The 23,636-nt window shown below is 40.0% G+C and overlaps 2 protein-coding genes across 4 annotated transcripts in view; one reads left to right on the forward strand and one right to left on the reverse strand.

Annotated features, from left to right (window-relative positions):
• The window catches only part of C19H4orf47 (chromosome 19 C4orf47 homolog), a 22,654-nt gene extending 20,645 nt beyond the window's left edge, over positions 1 to 2,009 (reverse strand). The window contains exons 1-2 of one of the 2 annotated variants that reach the window (XM_021219864.2): positions 1,834 to 2,009; positions 311 to 487 (exon numbers count right to left, since the gene is read on the reverse strand). In XM_021219864.2, the coding sequence (XP_021075523.1) occupies positions 311 to 410 (100 nt within the window). In that variant the 5' untranslated portion in view covers positions 411 to 487; positions 1,834 to 2,009. Of the gene's footprint in view, positions 1 to 310 lie in introns of both variants that reach the window. The other variant, XM_029532021.1, reaches the window with a different exon arrangement.
• A 253-nt stretch (positions 2,010 to 2,262) lies between these two features.
• On the forward strand, positions 2,263 to 23,606 carry Ufsp2 (UFM1 specific peptidase 2). Of its 2 annotated transcripts, XM_029532087.1 has the most exons (13): positions 2,265 to 2,346; positions 3,069 to 3,260; positions 4,975 to 5,061; positions 6,068 to 6,245; positions 6,327 to 6,393; positions 9,302 to 9,459; positions 9,829 to 10,021; positions 11,904 to 12,050; positions 18,085 to 18,249; positions 18,421 to 18,545; positions 21,012 to 21,088; positions 22,357 to 22,481; positions 23,447 to 23,606. In XM_029532087.1, exons 3-13 carry the CDS (start codon positions 4,998 to 5,000, stop codon positions 23,531 to 23,533), a joined length of 1,386 nt encoding a protein of 461 aa, XP_029387947.1. In that variant the 5' UTR covers positions 2,265 to 2,346; positions 3,069 to 3,260; positions 4,975 to 4,997; the 3' UTR covers positions 23,534 to 23,606. The 2 variants fall into 2 exon arrangements, with proteins under 2 accessions (XP_021074780.1, XP_029387947.1); XM_021219121.2 differs by lacking the exon at positions 3,069 to 3,260 and having other exon boundaries at positions 2,263 to 2,346.
• Positions 23,607 to 23,636: the final 30 nt, after the last annotated feature.

The following is a 23,636-nucleotide window of genomic DNA, read 5'->3' on the forward strand; positions in this document are numbered from 1 at the left end:
TGGGTGTGGGCTTTAAGACCCTCACCCTAGCTGCCTAGAAGTCAGTCTTCTGTTTGTCTTTGTAACAAGATGGAGAACTCTCAGCTCTGCCTGCACCATGCCTGCCTGGATGCTGACATGCTCCCACCTTGATGATAATGGATCAAACCTTAAGCCAGCCCCAATTAAATATTGTCCGTAATAAAGTTGTCTTGGTCATGGTCTCTGTTCACAGCAGTAAAACCCTAACTAAGACAATATGTATGTAATTAAAATCTTTGTGTTGGAAATATATGCTATTCAAGTATTTAAAAATACCAAAGATACTTACGATTAAATGGTGACACATATTTGTCGCCCACAGTGATGTACTCCATCTCACTGAAGAGGCCAATCCTCTCCATATCTGTTTTCCCAGCTTCTATCGGCATGATTGCTCCTTGGGGTGGTAACTTCACAAAGGTTCTTAAATCTTCTTTTGCAGCAAAATCCTACTTTACATTGAAAACTACAGGAAATTATTTTTAAAGAAAAGAATGATTATTAAATATCGAACTATTTATTTGCCATTAAGTCTCTGGATTGGTTGGTTGGTTGATTTCTTTTACGTAACCCCACAAGCCCCATCAGATAGGCTTGTGCATAGCTTTTGTGAGACCAAACTAGGAACAATATCCTTTGCAGGTTCAAGTTTTTGTTTCCAGTTAAGACAGCTAAGAAGCTCCTATTCCTCCCATACAGGCTAAGGTTTCTATTTGTAGTTAAAGAATACATTCCTGTTTGTCCTGCTTTAAATGCTTCCAAGTTGAGATTTCTATTTGTAATTAAGGATTGATCCCTGTTTCTTAGATAGGATGTAAACTGCAAAATGTCTTTCAAATAACACTAAACTTGCTACCCGATTCACATGATGCAACCTTGTTCCTTCCCTTTCATTGTTTTGTTTGTTTGTTTTGTTTTTACAATGTATAATAGCCAACTCTCTCAGTCCGGTGGACACTTTCTCTCTCCTAATGAGGCCTCCGGCAAGGGGTCCTCTCTGAATCTCTTTGAGCGAGACAGCCAGCAGGCTAGTCCGGGGCACACCCAACACACAGCTTGCTATAATTGGACAGTCATGGATTTGGTCTCTTCTCCTGGAGATTCTCAGGTTTAACACCTTCCCAACCTTCATGAACAGTCATCTTACATCCGTGGTTTGGCACCCTTTATTTTCCCCAGTGAACTGACAGATGCACAGCTAGGAACCATGATCTGAGTTTCAATCCCCTTCACCACGTTCTTGAGGCAAAGCTGCCCAGACTGGAATGGAACTCCTGGAATCGGGGAACCTCTGGCCTAACCTTTGGAGCGGCTTGAACGACCAAACCCCTTTAGTTTTTTTTTTTACCATTGTAACCCCAGCGTTGTGGCAGGTGCCTCCAACTTTGTCCCGACATTAAACTCTTAAGTAAAACGTACAAAGCATTCATTTACACATTTACGAAATGTTTTTGCAACCCTCTCCTTCTGGTCAGGTAGAAGTAGGAAAACAGACTTTAGAAGGCATAAATCTTGGTTTATAATCACGTAGACACGAAAATCGTGGGATTCTACCCAAGTAGAATATGGCAAGTTCCCTTCAAAAAGTTTGACTAAGAAGGTTCCTCTGTTTATAGCCCTGTCCACTACAACCTTGCAATTTACTCAATAAATTCTTTTCTACGCCAAGAAAAAAAAAATTTTTTTTTTGGCTAAATGGGGGAAAACGGCAGAAAATAAATGGACTGATTGTCTAAGACATTCCCTCTAGGGAAAGGTAGTTTGAAGTAGGCAGGTAGCTAAGGAAAACCCATGTCTGCGAGGCCGAGTCACCTCTCCAAAAGGCACCTAACCCCACAACCAGGATCAGATGGACCCTGCTCCGGTCGGGGATCACTCCACTGCAGAGCCCGAAGAGCTCGGGGCCACGCGCCCGTGCTGGGGATCGAGCCAAGGGCACACAGCAGCAGAGGCGCGCGCCGCACAGCTCCGCAAGCTGCTGCCGGCGCGTGTTAGGCCGCGTTGCCGTGGGAACGGGAGAACCCATTCCCAACGCCCTCCTGGAGGTCCTCGCAACGTTCGAGTCCGCACAGCGCGTCCGCGAAAATGGAAGAAAGTCCATAGGATATGTAAGTCTCAGCCAATAAATTCTCTCGAAACTAAGCCTTCTGTTTCCCCGCCATCGGCGAATAGTTTCTGGGTGGTACGCTCCATGATGGTTGGCGCGAAGCATTCTGGGAGTTGTAGTCGTCCGCCGGAGCCCCGCCTCCGGCAGCCGTGACGTCACTTCCGGGACGACCCTAGCTTGCACAAAGTAGGTGTTCTTGCCGTCGCCAGTGGTGCCTGGTAAGTGACTCTGGTTGTCAGAGACATCCCGTATTTATTTACCCCTAGGACTTCGGCAACCGTTAGGAGAATGGCTCCAGGCCCCTAAAAGGAGCCGCTCCTGAGAGGCCAAAGGGTGCAATGCAAAATATCCTCACTTGGGTCTCTTGCGTGATCCGGTCACCTGCAGCACCCAGTCACGCGACACTCCGGGTCAGTCAGTGCATCTTGACAGCGAGGCACTACTTGTCGTATTTGCAAGCTTTGAAAAAGAACTTTTAATTTTTGAAAAGATAGGCCTAACTTCCTTTAAATAGTCTTCTCCCTTCGCTTACGTGGCACAGGACTCGCCAGCTTCCCCTTCCCCTAGCTCAACCAGGTCCTGCCATCTGTACCGTAGATGATAATCTTCAGCTTACACCCGGAGCTTTCTCTCCGAACCCAACTCATACATCTAGTCGACGGCTTCCACTTAAATAGATCATTCGAACTCAGTCGGCTCACCATTTCCTCTTCTCCCCGCACTTCCTTCAGAATTCCCATCTCAGCCAATAACCCAGCTCCCCTCTCCCTGTGCCCACCAAACCCTTGACAAACTTGCCTCTTCTCAAGAACAAAGTCAATAATCAAGTCTGGGTTCTACTTCTGGGGGTCTGTATTAACACCTTCTTTACCATCCTTTATCTTTGTCCTTGCTATCATCCGTGGGTCATAGTCTAAGTGATCTTTTGCTTTGGTTTTAGGGCAGAGCCTCACAAAACCCAGGCTGTCCTTGAACTGGCTATACAGTCAGGAATGACTTTGAAATCCAGACCTTCCTGCCCCCACCTCCCGAGTGTTGGGATTACAGTCGTATACATCAGCGTTCCTACGAGTTGTTTCAATTAAGCAAGCTTTCAGCAACTGGTCACTGAGCTTAGAAGGGGCATACACACGTAAGAATACCTCTTTCCCTTGGAAAATTTAAGGCCTCTTTTATGGACTACCTACCTGTACTTCAGGTTTCAGCTTAAATATTACATCTTCATAGAGGATCTTGCTTTAAAAGCCTAAAGAGACCCTGGTTCTTTTCATACTATTTCTTAAGGAATTGTCATAGCAACTCTGGATGAAGTACCATATCTCCATATTTACAGAAGAGAATAGGTGTGGGTGATTATGTTAAGCAAAAATCATATAATAAGTACCTGAGTTAAAACTCACTCTTGCTTGTCTTTTCAATCTTCAGTTTATTTAAGTATTTTTCTTACTCAAACAGTAATGTCTAAATTTATCAAACTTCTCACTGGTAGTTCTCACAGTATTTTCCAGTTTTGAGGGGTTTAGTTTTTTTATGATAAACAACAGAATAAATGGACAGCATTATTAAACTTTTCTTTGCTTAGAATAAAGTTAATGGAGTGAAATTGGGACATGTGGTGTAGTCTTTGAACAGGTTACAGTGTATAAAATACATAAAAGCTGTCACTCTTGCAGAGATGTGACAAGAAATTTACAAAATAAAAAGCTGCACCGGCACCCACTTCATATTTTTCTGACAATCAAAGGTAATATATACCCAGTGTTCAGTATTTAATACCGTAGGTGTCAGTTCTAGTTCATTTGTTTCAGAATAGGGTTTGTCTGAGGGTTTCATGCTGTGAACAGACACCATGACCAAGGCAACTCTTATAAGGACAACATTTAATTGCCGCTGGCTTACAGGTTCAGAGGTTCAGTCCTTTATCAAGGTGGTCCATTATCATTCATCAAGGTGGGAGCATGGCAGCATCCAGACAGCCATAGTTCAATCCCCAGCAACCACATGGTAGTTCACAATCATCTGTAATGGGATCTGATGCCCTCTTCTGGTGTGTCTGAAGACACCTACAGTGTACTCAGATACATAAGACAAATAATTCTTAAAACAACAACAGAACACTGTCAAGAACACTGAGCCTAACATGCAGAGAGATGGTGGCTAAGCCAGCAGGAGGAAAGGTTGCTGGGGATTGAACTCAGGACCTCTGGAAGAGCCGTCAGTGCCACCTCTCCATCCCCCTCTGATTATGGTCTTCAACTAGTTTTTTTGGTTTTTTTTTTTTTTTTTTTTCGGTTTTTCGAGACTGGGTTTTTTTGTATAGCCCTGGCTGTCCTGGAACTCACTTTGTAGACCAGGTTGGCCTCGAACTCAGAAATCCGCCTGCCTCTGCCTCCCGAGTGCTGGGATTAAAGGCGTGCGCCACCACGCCCGGCCAACTAGTTTTTTTTAACCACTGATGATTTCATGTCATTGCTAAATGCATCAAGATTCCAGTGCTAAATGCAGTGATTCTGAACCTCCGTCTCAGATTGTAATCGCCTTGAGAGGAAGCAGGGAAGGCTTTTACATATTCCTGTGCCTGGGATGGCTTTATGCTGTTCCAGAATTAGGAAACATTGACACTCCTAAGTGTCCCTAGGTGACTTCAGTATGGGATTAAGGTTTGAAAACTTTTAAAAAAAGAATTTACAGGGGTTGTTGTGTATTTATACATAAGACATTAAGTCATGAAATAAGTAGAAAAATCTAGTTTAATTACTGCCATATCCTAACCGAAGTATATTCTAATTCATATGAAGACGAGTTGGTCTTGCACTTCAAGGGAATTATGGTTTCCTTTGTTCTAGGTGGTTTCCTAAAACTATGCTCTATGGATATACTCTTCAGAATAAGAGGCGGCTTCGATCTGGCTTTTCAGCTAGCACCACCTAAAGGTATGTCTTCCAAGACATCTTTTATCATACAATTTAGAGTGATCTATATTAAGAATCCCTCCATTTTGCCAAGAAAAAAAAATGAGTTGATAAGATAAGAAAAATAAACTCAAATTAAATAGGATTCAATAGAATTATGTACTAAATAACTCCCTTAGCAGCCCACAGGGCACCTCTGTGTAAATTAGAAGATTTAACCTTCCTTTTGAACCTTTAGGGCTTTCTTGAAGAAAATCGTCACACAATGTAAGTACAGTTCTTGAGACTATGTATTGCGCAGTTGTAATTGTGTGTTATTCATGTTCTGGTATTAGACTCCTTTAGATGCTATAGTTTAGTGGAGTGTTAGAAGGAATTCAGAGGAAAATAAAACATCAGCATGATTCGTATGAAGCAGATTCCAGGATGTCTTCTGGCTTTTGTCTGAGACTGATGCCAAAGCCTAAGATAAGGAATGTCCAGGAAGAGGTGTGGAAAGTCAGGGCTGACATGTGGCACACTTGAGATGCCACTGCAACATTGGGGCCAGAGTTTCAATGAGCACTTGGTTAAATCTGAAACTTAGGGGAGTATGGTTCGAGCAGGAGATGGAGAACCCAAGGTGAGACAGGCAGCAGCTCCCTCCCTCCCTGAGGATAAATTACATCAGTTTTGAAAATGCCGTCTAACATCTGTTAGAGCCACAGATGTTGGAAGGTGAGGAGTGAAAGGTGAAGAGGGCATGAAGACTGCAGAGAAGGGCAGGGTTTCTTTTGGAGGCAATGAAAGTTTTATAATTATTTTAAAAAGTATTGTTTGTAAACTTTTATAGAAATTTACTAAAAGCCATTGCGTGGAATTTATGGTCTCAGAACCCAAAAGATAGAGTGGCTAAAATCGTCATAGTGGTTGAAAAATAGGGAGGGCGTCTGAGAGTCATGTGTACTTTCTTCTACTTTTGTCTCATGTATAAAAGCCTTTGTGTTGAAAGTTCCCGATCTTTCTAACTTTCATATTGTTCATCTAGAAATGTTTATCAAGAACGCCCTGCGGCAGGTGTTGAACGACCTGACGACCAGGCTCTCTTCAGATGCTCTTGTGCTCAGAGTTTGCAACAGCTCCGTGTACCTGTGGCCGAACAGTGACGTAAACACGGGGGAGCTGACTGACAGCTCTGCCTGTAAGAACGTAGTGCGCCTCATTCAGTGAGTGCTTAAAGAGTTTCTGCAAATACTTTCAAAGTATCATATTGTACTTGTAAATGTCTTTGTATATCAAAATTTTAGATTTGATCAAGAGGAGGATACAAAGCGAAAATTCATTAAAAAGAAAGACAAAAAGTTAACTGACACGGTAAGCAAATCTTGTTTTCACTACTGATAAAAAATAATAATAATAATAAAATCCTTGAGTTTGGAGCCAAGTGGGATGTGCCTGATACTTAGTCTTGCCCTCCTAGAGTATTGAGGCCTAGAAATGTAACCTGTTTGTTTTATATATCTAAACTTTTTTTTCATGTTGCAATGTGTAATTTTGACAGGTTTTTTTACTTTGCTCCTGCAAACACAAAGCTGAGTTTTGTCATTACCATAGCAGTGTTTTTCTAGGCTGGGCAGGAGGCTGTAACTAAACCACTAGGTATGAATATGAAAGTGGTAAGACCTGACCCTTGCTCGGCTTCTTTTCCCAGGGGTGTGATGAAGTACTCTGGCCAAAATAACTTAAGAGGTTTTTTTTTTAGCTCATGGGGGTAAGTCAAGGCATCAGGAACAGGATGCAGCTGGTTAGAATGGAAGATGGTTAGAATGGAAGCTGGTTAGAATGGCAGTGGTCAGAATGGCAGTGTTAGAATGGCAGTGGTTAGAATGAGAGAGAGCAGTAAATGCAGGCAGTTGCTCAGTTCCCTTTGGGGATACGGTATGTCCAGGGCCCAGGCCAGGAATGGCACTGTCTCATTTAACCTATGTAGTCCACCCTAACAAGTATTCCCAGAGCATCTCCCAGGAGATGTTAGATTCTTAGTTGGCAGTCAACACTACCATAGTCACATTCAGGAAGCACAATGGGAGGTATTGGACCTAACCGGATATGGCACAGCTAAGTTCCTTTCTTGAGTAGACATAGAAAATGGGTGTTGCATTTGCTTTCTGTTTCTTTGATAAACCCCATGACCAAAAGTAGAACTCCATGGGCACTCGAGGTTGGAGGTTATTTGGTCTACAGGTCTCCATGTCAGGCTTTGACTGACGGAAGGCAGAGCAGGAGTGGAAGTAGGAAGTAGGGAAGACAGCTGCTTACCAGCTTGCTTCTGGCTCATGCTCAGCCAGCATTCTCGTGCTACCCAGAACCACCCACCCCGGGATGTGTTACCCACAGTGGGCTGGGCCCTCCAACATCAATTGGCAATGGAGAAAATACCCTCAAGCCAGTCTGATCGAGGCAGGTTCTCCAGTTGGGTTTCCTGTTTCCAGATGTATCCAGTTGACAGCAAAGACCAGCCTACCTGTTGAGGAAGATGAGTTCAGTTTGCATTCTGTTCAAGACACCACTGAGATATGCTGATAAGCTGGTTTTTACACACATTGAGTGTACAAAAAAATGTGGCTTAGAGATAATGATTTGAAAATTATTAAAAGGAGTTTACCCTTTTGAACAGTAGTATGTTCTCCAATGTGGGTTCATTTTGTGCTCGCTTCTGATTAGATCCTTACATCATTAGCTGCCATATTATAGAAGTTATGTTGTGTCCCAGCATATCATATTAAACAAGCAGGTGCTTTCAGTGTGTTCTGCATTGGTGATGTTGACATTTTTATCAGTTGCTTATGGTATTTGCCAGTTTTATGCACTGTAAAAGTACCATATTTTCTGTTATATCTAATACCTCAGGGAAAGAGAGTGTGAGCCCGTAGGTATACCTCATCATATTTTTACCCACCTTCCCCTAACTCTAACCTTCTGATGTTAGAACAGAGTCCCAAGTATACTTCCCATGGCTCAAGGAAGTCACCAAACACAGGACCAGTACCCCATTGATATTAATCTAATGATTGAGAGGCAGAGATTTTTCTAAGTCTGGCATTTCTGTGCACAAACAAGCTTTCCTCTTTTCTTTTTATTCTTGGGAACTGGGTATTGTATATCTAGTTCCTTCCTTAGGTCGAGATGGAGGGTGGAGACTTATGGAGTGGATTCAAATCTGTTGCTATCATTAATTATTTTGGGTTTTTGAAAGAATTCATTTTACTATTTTGGTGTGTGTGTGTGTGTGTGTGTGTGTGTGTGTGTGTGAGTCCAGGTGCCCTTGGAGTCGCGAGGCATCTGATCCCCCTAGAAATGAAGTTACAGGTGATAGTAAGCTATCCAATGTGAGTTCTGGAAACTGAACTCCAGTCCTCTGCAACAGCAGACCTTAACCTTAAGCAGCACTGAGCAGTCTCTATAGCCCCCACTGTTAGCTATTTTGACATCCATGTTTCCCAAGATTTGGTTAATACAAGCTTCTTCAAGATGATTCTGGTATGCTTTTGGAATTTTCTTTTTGGTGCTCCCAACTTTCATTCATAAATTATCCCAGATGTGTCTTTCCCTGTTCCAGTTTGGTCAGCCATTCTCCTTGGAGAATATAAACATATATGTTTATATACACATACAGGCACACATGTATAACACACATATACATGTTTACCTGCATATATTGTATTTCTGTGTCCAGTTTCACTTCAGCTTCACAAAGTTCGTAACTAATCTGGGTGAAAAGCCAAATTACTTCTGCTAGTCTGCTGGTCTGTTCAATACAGAGGATGTAATTTCAGACTGTTCCTGTACCGAGAGTGTGTATGCACTTGGTGTGGTGCTTTTTGCTTGCTAGATTTGTTGTTGTTTTCAGATAGGGACTCACCATAAACTCGGGTGGGCTTGGAACTTGGTAAGTTGACCAGGCTGGCCTCAAACTTAAAATTCCACCTGCCGAACAATTTTATTTCTGGTTTTTTGTTTGGTTTTGTTTTTCTTTAGGTCTGGGCAAAGAACGAAAGAATAACATAATAACCCAGTGAGTTGTACACACAGCTCTATACTAATAAACACATGGATAGTCTGAGTCCATCTTTTCTTAACAATTACTCTAGATTCATTCAGGTTACTCTGAAGCAGAAAGGAATTTCCTAGAGTTACTAGCTTTATATAGCCTTTAAAACTCTACCCTTTATATTCAGTGTTTACTATTCCGCAAGTTGACTCTTACTATTTGTCTGTATAGCAACAAGTAGTAAATATAGATCTCATGCTGGAAATAACGACCCCTCTGAGAGCCGTAACCCCCATCATTGAAAGGGAAAATGAAGAACACCACTACATTAATATGAGCTTGCCAATTGATGCCGTTGTATCTGTTGCTCCAGAAGAAACATGGGGAAAGTAGGTATTTTTTATAGTATTATTGCCACATTTAAATGAGGACATTTCTATAGAGTAATCAGAACTCCTTTCTTTAAGAATCATATACAAGGTGATAGGCTGTTTTTGCTGTGATATAGTTCTTGTTATCAACCTAAGAGTCATTGAGAATTAAATATTTATTTGGAAGAAGTGGGATAGCATGCTGAAACCGAGAAGGCTTCCCTTTGCCTACCTACAGCAAAGACAGTTACTTTGACTTTGCATAATTTAGACTTTGCTTGACAAACCTTATCAGTAAAAGTGCGTACTCCACTCAGGGTGCATCAGCTAAACCTCATTTTAGCTGCTATACCTTTTGTTAATTCACTTCAATGTCTTCTCCTACAGAGTACGCAAACTTCTAGTGGATGCAATTCTCAATCAGCTAGTTGATGTGGAAAAATGCATCTTGAGATATATGAAAGGAACGTCTATTGTGGTCCCTGAGCCACTGCACTTTCTATTGCCAGGGAAAACGAATCCTGTAACAGTTTTATATCCATCAGGAGTCCCAGATGATCAGCTACAAGCCTATCGAAAGGTAATCACGGATCGTTATTATTAGAGAAAAAGAGCCTCTTATTCATTTTGTGCTTAATTATAATTGCAATAAATGTAAATTATTTTGTGGTTTAATTTAAAAGTACAGAAATGGGCTAATTTCTTTCATGAAATTTTTTTTTGTAATGAAAACATGCCAGTTTAGTATAGCATATAATACCTTAATTTCAGATGCTCAGTGTGGCTCATATAGTTATGAAATTTTATCATTTTCTGTACTGAAAAATAGAAATGAGAAGATGCTTACATGCCTAGAGTACCCGGTGGAAGACATTCCTTCCCTTTTCCTTCTGCTGCTCCTGATTTGTGAGAAAGACAACAACAGCACAGGGGAAGGTGGAGTCCATGCTAATTCTGTTTATATATGGCAGTGTCACAACCACAAATACGCCTCTTTAAGTTTCAGTAGAGAAGCTTTAGAGAGGCCTGTCCAGCATTTAAAGAAATGAGATCTATCAACAGACGGCTGGGTTTCAGAATCTAACTGTCGAGCATTTAAAGAAATGAGATCTATCAACAGGCGGCTGGGTTTCAGAATCTAACTTTTGGGCCTGTGGCCTTGCCTTGGCACTCATTAAATTATGTTCTAAACTCTGCTCCTGCAGAAGATGGCCTAATCGGCCATCATTGGGAAGAGAGACTCCTTAGTCTTGTAAACTTTATATGACCCAGCACAGGGGAAGGCCAGGGCCAAGAAGTGGGAGTGGGTGGGTAGGGGAGCAGGGGCAGGGGGAGGGTATGGGGAACTTTCGGGATAGCATTTGAAATGTAAATAAAATAATAATAATTAAAAAAAGTTAGTAAAACTCAATCATATGAGTTTTACTACTCCATATGAGTTTTACTTACTGCAGTAAGACTGGGGTCCTTATAAAAGAGAGACACTGGAGACATTTAGAAAGGCTCTGTGAGGGCACAGGGAAATAGAAGGAGGCCTCAGAAGACATCAAACCTGCCAACACCTTGGTTGTGGTCATCTGGCACCCAAAATGTGGGATAATTAGTTTCTGTTGTTGATAAGCCACTCTGTTACAGGAGTCCTGGATGTCCATATCAGCTAAACATTATCACCAAAAATATTTCTGAAAATACTAGTTTCAACTTGCAAAAATTATCCTTGTGCGTTTATTACATTATCATGTCTATATACTTGCCTGAGAAGAAAAATAGAAATTACTGTGTTGTTACACTGGGGATCTATGTAAGGGAGGCTGAACAGGTGGTCTTCTGCCTTACCTGTCTATCTAATGGGGTGATGAAGAAGAAGGACAAATATACAAAGTACAGATGAAAAAAACAAAAAAAACAACAACAAAAAACCTCTGCTCCTGAGAATTAACACGAACCCTCTCTATTGTTCCAAAAGTTAGAGATATATTGATTTTCAGAAACTGCATAAGCTAACCTGTTGGAGATTGGCCAGCCATTTAGAATAAGTATTGTATGTTTTTATGCTGTTGAGAAAATAATGCATTATAGATATTGGTCAGTGTTTCCATTCATGACATTTTGGTTGTTTTCCAGTCACTAACTTCACTGTATTTAATAACTGCACTTAGATGCCTACAGTATTATGAACATTGTTTTATAAAATACTAAATATATCATTTTGAATTATAATATCTGATTTATAAAAATCCTAATTCTAGCAAGTAATTTCACATTTCTATCTTCCCTTCTGATTCCTACTAGAGGATTATAAATTGGTCTCAGTTTATTTATCCATTGACCTTAATAAATTAAGACATGTTTTTTAAAACTTATACTCAATGTATTTTCTGTTTTATAATTCTTGAGTTTGACTGTATTAACTTAAAAGTCTAAAATCGTTTTCTTTGCCTATTGATTCTGATTTTATTTAGGAGTTACATGATCTCTTCAATCTGCCTCATGACAGACCTTATTTCAAAAGGATTAATGCTTATCACTTTCCAGATGAACTGTATAAAGATGGCTATATCAGAAACCCACACACGTATCTGAGTCCACCTAACATAGAGGGTAGCATGGTGAGTCTAACTAGTTTTCCTAAGTTGATTGATCATTGTCATTCATTGTTTTGGATTGGTCCCCAAAAGACATATTTTGAGAATTGATTCATGTTGTATGTCATCCCTAAAAAATAATTTATCACTTGTCTTTTTTAAGCCTTTATTTAAGACCTTATTTAAGGAGCCGGGTGTGGTGGTGCATACCTTTAAATCCGGCACTCTGGAGGCAGAGGCAGGTGGATCTCTGAGTTCGAGGTCAGCCTGGTCTACAGAGCAAGTTCCTGGAGAAATCCTGCAAAAAACAAAGCAAAAAAGAAAAGAAAAATACCTCATTTAAGATAGGTGTAATTCGTGGGTGAGAGATGGCCTGGTAGTTAAAAGTGTTTGCTGCTCTTCCATAGGATATGAATTCAGTTTGCAGCACCCACATACTCATATCAAGCAACTCGTAGCTGCTTCTACTGCACCTCTAGGAGATTGCACACGCGCGCGCGCGCGCGCACACACACACACACACACACACACACACACACAGAGTAAGTCTTCTTTTAAAACGATTAAAAAATGTAATTAGTTGAGTGGTAGCACACATGGCTTTAATCTTAGCCATTTCTGGGTAACCAGGTAGACCCTACCCTGCCTCAAAAAAGACAGCAGCAATTAATGATCTAAAAGGTTTATGAGTAGAGAGTATTTACTGCACGTCTGTTACTAACATAGCATTCCCTGATTCCTCTAAAGGTTTGTTCCTTTCTTATTCTGCAGCCAGCAGATCATGCTAGTTACGGTCTCCCCAAGCCGCAGCACAGACAAACTAAGATACTTGCCCTCCTGTACTGTGCATACACCATGAATCTGTATAAGTAGCTTAGCTAACTGGATTGGCACAGAGTGAGGACAGGCACTGAATTAAGGATACATGAAGGCCACTAAATGTCATTGTCATCCACAAGAGGGAGCACAGGAACACAAGGCCTGGTAGAAAGAGACCAGTGCAGTGACTGGAGCCGGCCCGCGCAGGCGTTCCAAAGGGCTGCCAGGCTCCTTGCTGGCACGCAGCTGCTTTCTCTGTGTTGGCTCCTGGCTGCCCTTTCTCTCCTTGTCAGCTTCTGCCTCCTGTATCTGCATTGTTTCAGCTGTGTGGAGCCTTTTCCCTTTCAGCTCCGACTGCTGAGTTTACTGTGCACGTACGTCTCAAATTACATTCCCAAGAAATTGTGATTCGCCGTTCTTTCAGTACCTTCTGAGTGTCTGGGAGCTTTGCAAGGAAATCCTAAGAATCAAAATGAGTAAATCTATGGTAACTGCGAGAGAGAACTGAGGAGCCAAGTTTTGGACTTAGCCATCAGTGCACACATGCAGCAACAGCCTGGTCTGCAAGGGCTGTAGACAGACAGCTTCCATTGGAAATAGCATTAGCTGGACGGCCGCCAGTATGTGTGTATTCGTGAGTCGGCATTTATGGGTGTTAAATGACTTCACTTACTTTGAGAAGACAGGGAGAAATCCGGAGAACTATTGTTAACTCTTGCTCACCACAGAGTTACAGATTAGGAAGTGGAGTTTATAATGTCACAACAAAACTCTCAGTGGCCTTCTACAAGCTCCTGACTTAAATATTTTTCTCTCAAACTAGTGTTAGGACTCCTCCATGGCATGTATGGCATTCTCTTATTTATTTTAAATTCTTAATAGTTCCTTTTAAAAAGCCTGGCGACGGTAAGTAACTAAGTGCATGCTGATTGATTTTTAACAATGAAACAGATCCCTTATCCATGGTACAGAATGCAAAAGGCATCTCCTCATTTTAGTATTTATAATATTTGGCCTGTATATATCACACACGCATGTGTATACACACATTGATGGATTAAACACACAGTGTTTCATAGCATAGCAAATGATTAACTAGAGGTTTCTATTTAGTTAAGAAACAGAACACTACTGATCTCTATGCCCCTGTGTCTACTCACTGCCTCCTCAAGATAGCCCCAGGTAAATGACCCTTACACAGCCTCCATATCTGCTTGTTACACACCTGTGCATTCAGCCAGTCTTAGTTCAAAAATATTTGCAGAAAAAGTCTGCGCTGAATAGATACAGTCTTGCCTGGCCGTTATTTCCTAGAAAATGCAGTAGCCATTTGTATAGTATTTTCATTGTTTTTATCTGTGTTTATAGGTAATCTAGAGATTGTTTAAAGTACAAGGGAGAATATGCATGGGTTATAAGAAACGCATTGTCATTTTTCATAGAGAACCTAAGTATCCAAGGTTTCATCTCTATGTTGAGTCCTGGGACAGGTTTCTATGTCTACTAAAGGACCATTGCGCAGAGACACATTCTTCTCTCTCCCACTTTTAGCAGTTTTGTGTGTATGTCCGTATAAGGTACACATTACTTTAGCAATGTTTGTTTCATTTCGTTTTATAAAACCTACCATTGTATATGTAGTCTTCTACAACTTGCTTTTTCACTCAACTTTCTGTATCTAAAAAGTGTCCTATTCTGTCTCACTCTTGTTGTAGAAAATATTTAATCTCAATCTGTGGCTTCTACCCAACCTTTGATCATTCAGTTCTCGGATAAAAAGACACACACGGCCTTTATATTTATAATAAACCTTTATTAGCACTAATGCTAGGCAGATATCTACCCTCTATACTATTAACATCTGTTTCCTATGGATAACCCTGAGTTACATGCTGTGTGTCATCTGGCTGCTCTTAACTCCAGTCAGCCAGCCTCAGGGTCATGCAGACTAACCCATGGCTTCTTTCTTTTTTCTCCACCTTTTTCTCTTCCCCTCCCCCTCCCCCTCCCCCTCCCCCCCTCTCTCTATCCCTACCAGTGACTCCCTCTCCGGCCTCCAGTCCCACCTTTCCCTCCACTGCCCAGCCCCAGGTTCTAGCCTTTTATTGACCTGTTAAACTGGGGAGAAGGTTCCTATGGCTTCACTTGATGGTTTGCCACCTCGAAGGAGCCAGTATTAGCGTTAGAATACAGGCAACTCCAGACCTGCCCACTACCACTCTGGTTTAGTTAGCTTACTTCCTGCATGATAAACATTTGTGTAACGTTTTCCAGGTTTGTGATGTTAGGCAGTCTTTTATGAACATTCCCATTCATGTGTCTGGTGCATATGTATGTGAACAATTGTTAAACATTTGCTTTTATTATTTTTTTTTCATGTTTGACTCTTTCTTACTTTCCCTGAACCTATCAGAGAAAGCTATAAACTTCGTGTTATTTGCCCCTGAACACTTAATCTGATCTCCCAGTAACAATGGATTTGCATTCATCATATAATCCAGTTTACCATGTTCATTGTCATGTCTTATTCATGGCTGGATTCAATTTGATAATATTTCATGAAGACTTTTTTATCTCTATTTATAATTGATATTTCCTTATAATTTTAATTAAAAAAAATGCATCAGTGATCTTCAACCTTTAAGTGAGTTAGCGAATGCTCCATCTTTTCAATTTCTAGAGTTTTCATATGATTGGTATGTTGTTTTCTTTCGTTGTTGTTGTGTTGGTTTTGTGTGTGTGTGTGTGTGTGTGTGTGTGTGTGTGTGTGTGTGTGTGTTTTCNTGTGTGTGTGTGTGTGTGTGTGTGTGTGTGTGTGTGTGTTTTCCTGAGACAGGGTTTCTCTGTGTAGCCCTGGCTGTCCTGGAACTCACTCTGTAGACAAGGCTGGCCTCGAACTCAGAAACCCGCCTGCCTCTGCCTCCCCAGTGCTGCTGGGATCAAAGGCGTGCGCCACCATTGAGCATTTGAAAAACAGCCTGGATTTATCATTTTCTTTATGAGATAATTCTTTGTTTAAAAGATTTTATTTTAATTGTGTGTGTGTGCGCAATTCCCTTTCGAATTGTGCTACCTGATGTGGGTGCTGGGAGCTGAGCTCAGACCTCTGTAGGAGTGATGTGCACTCTTAACTGCTGAGCCACCTCTCCAGCCCCTTTGGGAAGATTCTTAATAGCATTCAGCTTTGTTAGTGTTTATGAGATGTTTTCACTTTTGTGAGTCATATTTACCTAGGTTTTGATTCCTCATATAATTATTTTCTTTTTAATTGTTCATATCACCTTGTGAGTTTTTCCTTTCTTTAACAATTTTCCTTCATTGACCCCTCTTTTATAACTTTGGTTTTCCGTCCTATTAATTTTGGAGTTTACTTTGTTCATTTGATTTGATGTGTTTATTCTAACTTCTTAAATTGGAACTTAGCCTGTTGTTAAGTTTCTTTGATTTAGTGTATTTATTATAACTTCTTAAATTGGAGCTTAGTCTGTTGTTAATCTTTCCAATTTTCTATTGTTGAGTTTTAAATTTTAGATAAAACAGTACTTTTGTTATATTCTATAATTTTAATTTGAAAAATTTTTGTTTAATTCACTTTTAAGTATTTTTTATTTATATACGGTGATACTTCAATCTTTGAGAAAATTATTTAATGTCCAACATATACCTGATTTTTTCCTTTTCTTACTAGTTTATGATCATTGTTAGAAAGAATCTCTGAAGCAGACATTTTCGGAAGCATCTAAAACATGTATGTGTTATGACATCTGTGATGGGAAGATGATATGCAGTGGGCAGCTGCAGACCACAGGCATGTGTCTGTCACAGTTCCCGAGGGAGGACCATTCCTTGTTTCCCCAGCTTCAGGCAGCTGCGAGCATCCTCACTGTGCTCACACACTCAGAGCTGTCCCTCTGTGATAAAACCATACATGTTAGAGATTAGGACGTAGATACTGTAGGGAGCAGCTAGTTATCTTCCTACCAGAATGGTCTAATTACACATTTTAGTTGATCCTTTGTCGACCTATTGCCTAGTTGTCTTGTGAGTGCCCTTTCTTTCCCCACAACTCTGACTTTTAAAAAAATAATATGCTTGAACATTTCCCAGTAAAGAAGTGTGGGCAAAAGGGTATTCACTGTTACACATTACAGCTTCCACAATTCCTTTTATGGGTGTCGGGGGGGATCATTACAAGGATGCAGGGCAGATATGAGTAGGATTGGGGTGCACAATGTAAAATTCACAAAGAACCAATTAAAAAATTTAAAATCTGTTTTTTTCGTTTTATAAATGTTCGTTTTAAGCATTATACTATGAGGAAGTCCCTATTCCTAACACACACTTTAGTGGCAGATTTATAAACCTCAGAACCGACGTTCCCGTGCCCCATCAGCAGGACCTGCCTCTGTTTGCTTCTGCATTCCTCTGTTTCTTCCCTCCTTCCCTCAGGCAGCATTCACTCAGCAGCAGTATGTTCATCAGCTGGGTGCCCTGCCTTTCATGGAAGCTAGGGCCTAGAAATATTTGAATGACATGCTTATATTTGAATGACCTAGGCTTACTAGCCCATATGCTGCTGTGGTGTCATTGAAAATTATAATTAGCTATATTTGAAATAACTATGACTTTGAAATTTAAATATGTATATGCATGCATATACGAAGGCAGGGGAGAGTTGGTAGCCATGGCAAAGGGGAGGTGGTAAGAAGTGAGTGTGTCATTTTAAGTAGGCTGCCATGGAAGGCTTCTGGTGTTTGAAGAGAGACTGAAGTGAAAACAGGGTACATGCTATAAAATTAATCGGAAAAAGGATATTTCCAGTCAAGAAAATCATAAGGCTTCATGATCAGATAACCAGTGGCATATTTGAAACTAAATTAAATTAATAAAAGGGAAAGTGTGGGAGCTGGCATTGCTAATCCAGAACGCACATCGTTCTAGGTTGGTTTCTGTGTAGGTCCACTGGTAAGGACTCCAGACTTACAGGAAAAAGACAAAAGAATATAATGCTAAGCCACTGTTCTGTGAACATATCCCTATAAGGGTCTAAAGCGGTGGTCCTCAACCTTCCCAGTGCTGTGACACCTCATGCTGTAGTGACCCCCAACATAGAATTATTTTTGTTGTTACTTCTTAACTGTGATTTTGCTACTGTTATGAATTATAATATAAATATCTGTGTCTACAGAGCATGTACTTCTGTCTGTTAATATTTTATTACATTTCTTCTCTTTTATAGATATGTGTGGTCCAGGGCACCTATGCTTATCATCATTATATGCAAGATCGGATCGATGACAATGGTTGGGGCTGTGCTTATAGGTCCCTACAGACTATCTGCTCATGGTTCAGACATCAGGGCTACACAGAGAAGTCCATTCCCACACACAGGGAAATTCAGCAGGTACAGATGTGCCATTCTAAATTCTAACCAATTGTGTATTCCACTGGTTTTATGGCATAGATTTATTTTTATTTTGAAAAAAAAATGTTATTTTACTGGTAATCAGAATGCCCTAAATATAATTTTAGTAGCTGTCTTACATAGGGACTTTTTTCTTCTTGATACATAAAGGCTCTAGTTGATGCCGGCGACAAGCCAGCAGCATTTGTTGGATCACGGCAATGGATTGGGTCTATTGAAGTACAGCTGGTACTAAACCAACTGATTGGTGTAACTTCAAAAATACTGTTTGTCAAGTAAGTATGCTTTGTAAACCACATTCATCATCATTTACACATAAAAGTTTATAATTTTTATTAAAATAATAGAAAAATGACATTTTCTTCTTATTTCCAGTCATTGTTTTTTTATTACCTCCTTGCTTTATAAATCTCATTGTTTTAAAACAAGCTGTGTTGTAAACATATATACTCTAGAGCTAATTTTAGTCTACATGTGGAAACTTAGAAATATATTATCTTTGTGTATATATTAGTTTTAGATACAAAATGTAGTTTATTAATGTTTAAATCTTCTAAAAGTCTAATAAGGAGAAAACCAAATGTTGATCACTGATCATTATGTGGTTTGTTGGTTTGTTTGTTTTTTACTAAGATGTGAATAAGTCAACAGATGTAAAAATATATTCAATTTACATTTTCTACAATTCTAGTAACAAAACATAAGAGAAAATATAAACTATCACATATCAATTTATGTGACCATCACTTGCTTTTCTATTAACCATTTAAGACGCTTTGGATTTTATCACCATAAACATTATACTCCATTTTCTCATATATAGTGTAAAATACTTACCTTGCTAAATGAATTATATGTAACATTATTGCAGTCAGCACCAAAATCCCCCCAAGGGAGAAGCTCCGTGGCTCAGGAAGTAGGTTCCCCTGAGTGGGAGATTCCCCAAGCTGTAGCAGACAGACATGCCCTCAAGGCTGAGATAGACAGAGGCCTGGAGAACCACTCTGTGCCCAAGAGAGATTTGCTGCATGGGGAGGAAGAAGAAAGGGCTGCGTCTTCACAGGGCCAGTTCCATAGGGAGCAGTGGGGGACCAGGGAGCCAAGCTTGGTCAAGAGAAAAACAGAATTTAGTATGCCATGGAGACCTGACACCCCTCTGGTTCCCTCAGTGTCCAGCCTTGATACGGGCATCATAAAAACAGAATTTAGTATGCCATGGAGACCTGACACCCCTCTAGCTCCCTCAGTGTCCAACCTTGATTACAGGCATCATAATCATAATCATGGTTGTCAATTAGGGTGAGTACATTTCAGAAAGTACTGGGCAAGGCCGTTTAGGGGGCTTGATCACCCCAGAAGAGGATTCTGGCTATGCCTAATGTCATAACCATCTACTCTGGGGAAACTGGTTCCTGGTGCTCCCTCCTTATCCAACTCCTGAACACAACATAAAACAAAACAAGACAAAAAACTGGGAACGAATTTTCTTCTACTTTGATAAATAAATAAGTTAAATATTTAAAGACTAAATTTCCATGGGCTTACTTTAAACTGTGCTTATTGAGACAAGACTTCAAACTGTCTTGTATTAATAATTACAGTAGCAGTATCTATTGTCCAAGTATTTAAAAATATGTTTGCTCTCACAATAGGAATTGTAAGAATCAGTAAGAATAATGGCAGATAAAGTAGTAAAGAACTATTTTTTAAAATTTAGTTTTGGGGCTAATGAGCCAAAAGACTTTTTCACCAAGCCTGACTACCCACATCAATCCCTAAAACCCCCATATGTATGCCATAGCACAAGTGTACACATGTACACTCACAGAATACATAGTCTAAGAAACTAAAGAATGCTTTGGTTCATTAAAACATTTGTATGTTAGCTGCTCAGCCAAGAACTTACCAGGTTTAACACTACCTGATATCTCCACAAAAGTAATAGTTATACTGATAATTCAGTATATATATATGGATTTTTTTCGTTTGATTTTACAAATAGCAACCGAAGACTGATATGATGGCAGTAGCTACAAATAACCAAAAATAAATGCTAAGGAGAAGATAAGTGTGTTTGAACAATTAAAGAATCGGAAAGGTGGAGTGTGCTGGAGTGTACTGTTGTTAGAGGCAGTAAATCCATTTCACTCCCAATATTTCCACCTTGGAATGTTGAGGGGTAGATGGGCTTTTCCTTCTGCCTTCCTCTTCTCAAAGGTGAGAAGTACTTAGAACCCCCAAATGCTCCATGAAATACGATGCACTTGAAAACACTTCGAAGTTTTCACAGAAACATATATTAGTCCTAAAGGCTCCTCTAGCCTGCATATGGGACAGGTGTTATTGGTCCTAATTTAAAGATAGAAAAAACATAGACTTTATTCGAGGCCAGCCTGGTCTACAGAGTGACTTCCAGGATAGCCAGGGCTACACAAAAAAACCCTGTCTCAAAAAAAAAAAAAAAAAAAAAATGACCAGTTTCAATCTCATGTTAAAAATCCAGAACCTTTATGCAGCTCTGGAAGCAGAAAGCCGAAGTCTTTGTTTTCTCCCCAGTTAGAAATCTTAACAATTTTAAGTTTCTGTTGCTGTAAGTTACAGTGAATCGGGTCCCTACCACTTAATTTGTTTTTCAAGATCCACAAACAAAACGAGTGAAAGTATTGCTCCCTCCCCAAACTCACTACTTGACTGAATGCTGAAAATAGTTATGTGATAGAAGATGATTTCTTTTTATTTAGTCAAGGTTCAGAAATGGCTTCTCAAGGACGGGAACTAGCCAACCATTTCCAGAATGTGGGCACCCCAGTGATGATTGGTAAGCTGTTGTGGACACACTGTGTTCTTAGGCAGGGTGGAGAACAAGTAAAATGTATTTGCATTTTTAATGTTACATAAAAATAAGTCATTTTAAACATCTTAAAATTGAGTCTGGAGAGATGGCTTAATGGTTAAGAACACTGGTTGCTTTTCCAGAAGACCTGGGTTCACCAGTACCCACATGGTGACTCACAATCATCTGTTGTTCCAGTTCCAGGGGATCCAGTGCCTCTTCTGGTCTCTACAGGAAGTGCATCACATGGCACACAAAGATGCAGACAAAACACACACGCACGCGCGCACACACACACATAATAAAAATTTAAACATGTTAAAGTAAACTTATACACACTATTCTTTGGATTTTAGTTTCCAAAGGGTAGCGAAGATGCAAAAAAGAATTAGTAGTAACCAAAAAAAAAAAAAAAATGCTAAGAAGAAAATAATAATGGTATTTGAACAATTAAAGAATCAAGAGTAGTATTTTTATTTATTTACTTTATGTATGTGAGTACACTGATGCTGTCTTCAGACACACCTGATGAGAGCATCAGATCCCATTACAGATGGTTGTGAGTCACATGTGGTTGCTGGGATTTGAACTCAGGACCTCTAGAAGAGCAGTCAGTGCTCTTAACCGCTGAGCCTTCTCTCCAGCTCAAGAGTAGTATTTTTTTTTAAAGGTGATAGACGCTTGACTAAGCATTGTAAATCATGATCCTGCCACTAACTTGGCTGGTTTTATGACACAACAGACTACTTACATTTTTTGGGTTTTCTTTGTAAAATAAGATTTGATTAACTAAACTGAAGATATATGATTCTCTGAAAAATAGCACAAGATCAACTGCTGTAGTGTGTAAGGAGTGGGGGTAAATAGATATCAGCAGCGTCACAGAGATGGGCTAGACGTGCTCAGCACATGCAGGAGGACCTGCTGGAAGAGGTACCTCACTGACCTTACCGCATCGGGAGGTTGGCCTCTTGGTGGGCCTTTCTCAGTTGATTTTAAGAAACTTTATGGTTATAGCAGTGGAATGTAAATTTTTTATGATTATAGATAAAGTCATAGCATTTTTTATATGTTTCCATATGTAACAGTCATTAAATGTGTAATCTTACCGTTTAAGTGTATTTGCTATCATGGTCTTTTGCAATATCTGACAGTCTTTTATAATGCTGTCAATTAATAGGAAAACAATCTTTATTTGAGCTGAATAAGCAGTTGAAATTAACTATGCCTTGTTACCTATTTCTTTTTTCTAGGGGGAGGGGTATTGGCTCACACAATACTAGGAGTCGCATGGAATGAAACCACAGGGCAGATCAAATTCCTGATTCTAGACCCACACTATACAGGTGCTGAAGACCTGCAGGTTATGTTGGAAAAGGTAACTCCCTGTCACCTAAATTCAAGGCACAAGGCAGAGCCAGAGACAGCTGTGAGCAAAGAAGCAAGGCAAGGGCAGCGACCTGACAGCAGTAGTTCTAAGTCTGTTGAGTAATCGTGGCCCTATGTAGGGAAGATGGGAAATACAACAGAAACCACAGGACTAAATGTTTACAAAAAGATTTGCAATTTACTAAGCTTCATAATAGAACATGACACATTTCCTTATAGAATTTATAGCACATGCAGTTGTATTGTCTCATCAATGTCTTAAAACAAGAGAGCAGAATATACTTTCTTCCTTTTAAGATCGGACTTAAGGAAATGAGTGGGAATCCAGCAGCTCTTACCCTTCCTGCAGAGGAACAGAGTTCAGTTCTCAGTGCACACTTCATGGGGCTCAGGAACACCTATAAATCCAGTTCCAGGATCTACATCTCATATACAAATGCACATATACCCTTAATAATTCTAGGATCAGTTAATCAATAAACAAAACACTAGTCATTAACATAACGCTAAAGATTGGAAGTTGAGGCAAATTTGGAAGTATTTGTTGACATAGTATCAATGCATGGTGTATCAATATAAATTGATTTATAGCCAACTAATCCTCATATGACAGGCTGGTGAGATGGCTCAGCAGATAAAAACACTTTCTGCCAAACCTGATGACCTAACTTTGACCCCTAGAGCCTACATGGTGGACAAGAACCAACTCTTGCAAGTGGTCCTCAGGCCTTCACAATCACAAAATAAATGTAATTTCTTTAGATAATAGCAACATTTTCCCATTCAGGAGCAACCTATTGATTGTCTAGCACAGGGTAAAAGTTATTTTTCTTCCCTTAGAAAACCCTTTAATCACATCAGTATCTGAGTCTTACGCCAAAGTCCTGCTGATAGAGATTCTATCGTGGAGTCTAGTGTTATAAATGATTTGTTCTCCTTTCTCCCAAATCCTAGGGCTGGTGTGGATGGAAGAGTCCAGACTTTTGGAACAAGGATGCATACTATAACTTATGCCTTCCTCAACGACCAAATGCTCTTTAAATTATCTTGGAAGCAAGGCTATGAATATAAAAGAGCTGTTCTAATGTTAATAAAAGCATAATTTTAAATTAAATCTTAGCTGTGATTTAATTTAAAAAGTAGT

This window comes from Mus pahari, chromosome 19 (assembly GCF_900095145.1).
Source record: "Mus pahari chromosome 19, PAHARI_EIJ_v1.1, whole genome shotgun sequence".
Lineage (NCBI taxonomy): Eukaryota > Metazoa > Chordata > Mammalia > Rodentia > Muridae > Mus > Mus pahari.

Excerpts from the sequence above, each read along its gene's own strand:
- Ufsp2 (XM_021219121.2), top strand. The coding sequence starts at position 4,998 with ATGGATATACTCTTCAGAATAAGAGGCGGCTTCGATCTGGCTTTTCAG. Across the intron at positions 5,062-6,067 it reads TCAGCTAGCACCACCTAAAG|AAATGTTTATCAAGAACGCC; the intron begins GTATGTCTTCCA and ends TTGTTCATCTAG. Across the intron at positions 12,051-18,084 it reads CTAACATAGAGGGTAGCATG|ATATGTGTGGTCCAGGGCAC; the intron begins GTGAGTCTAACT and ends TCTCTTTTATAG.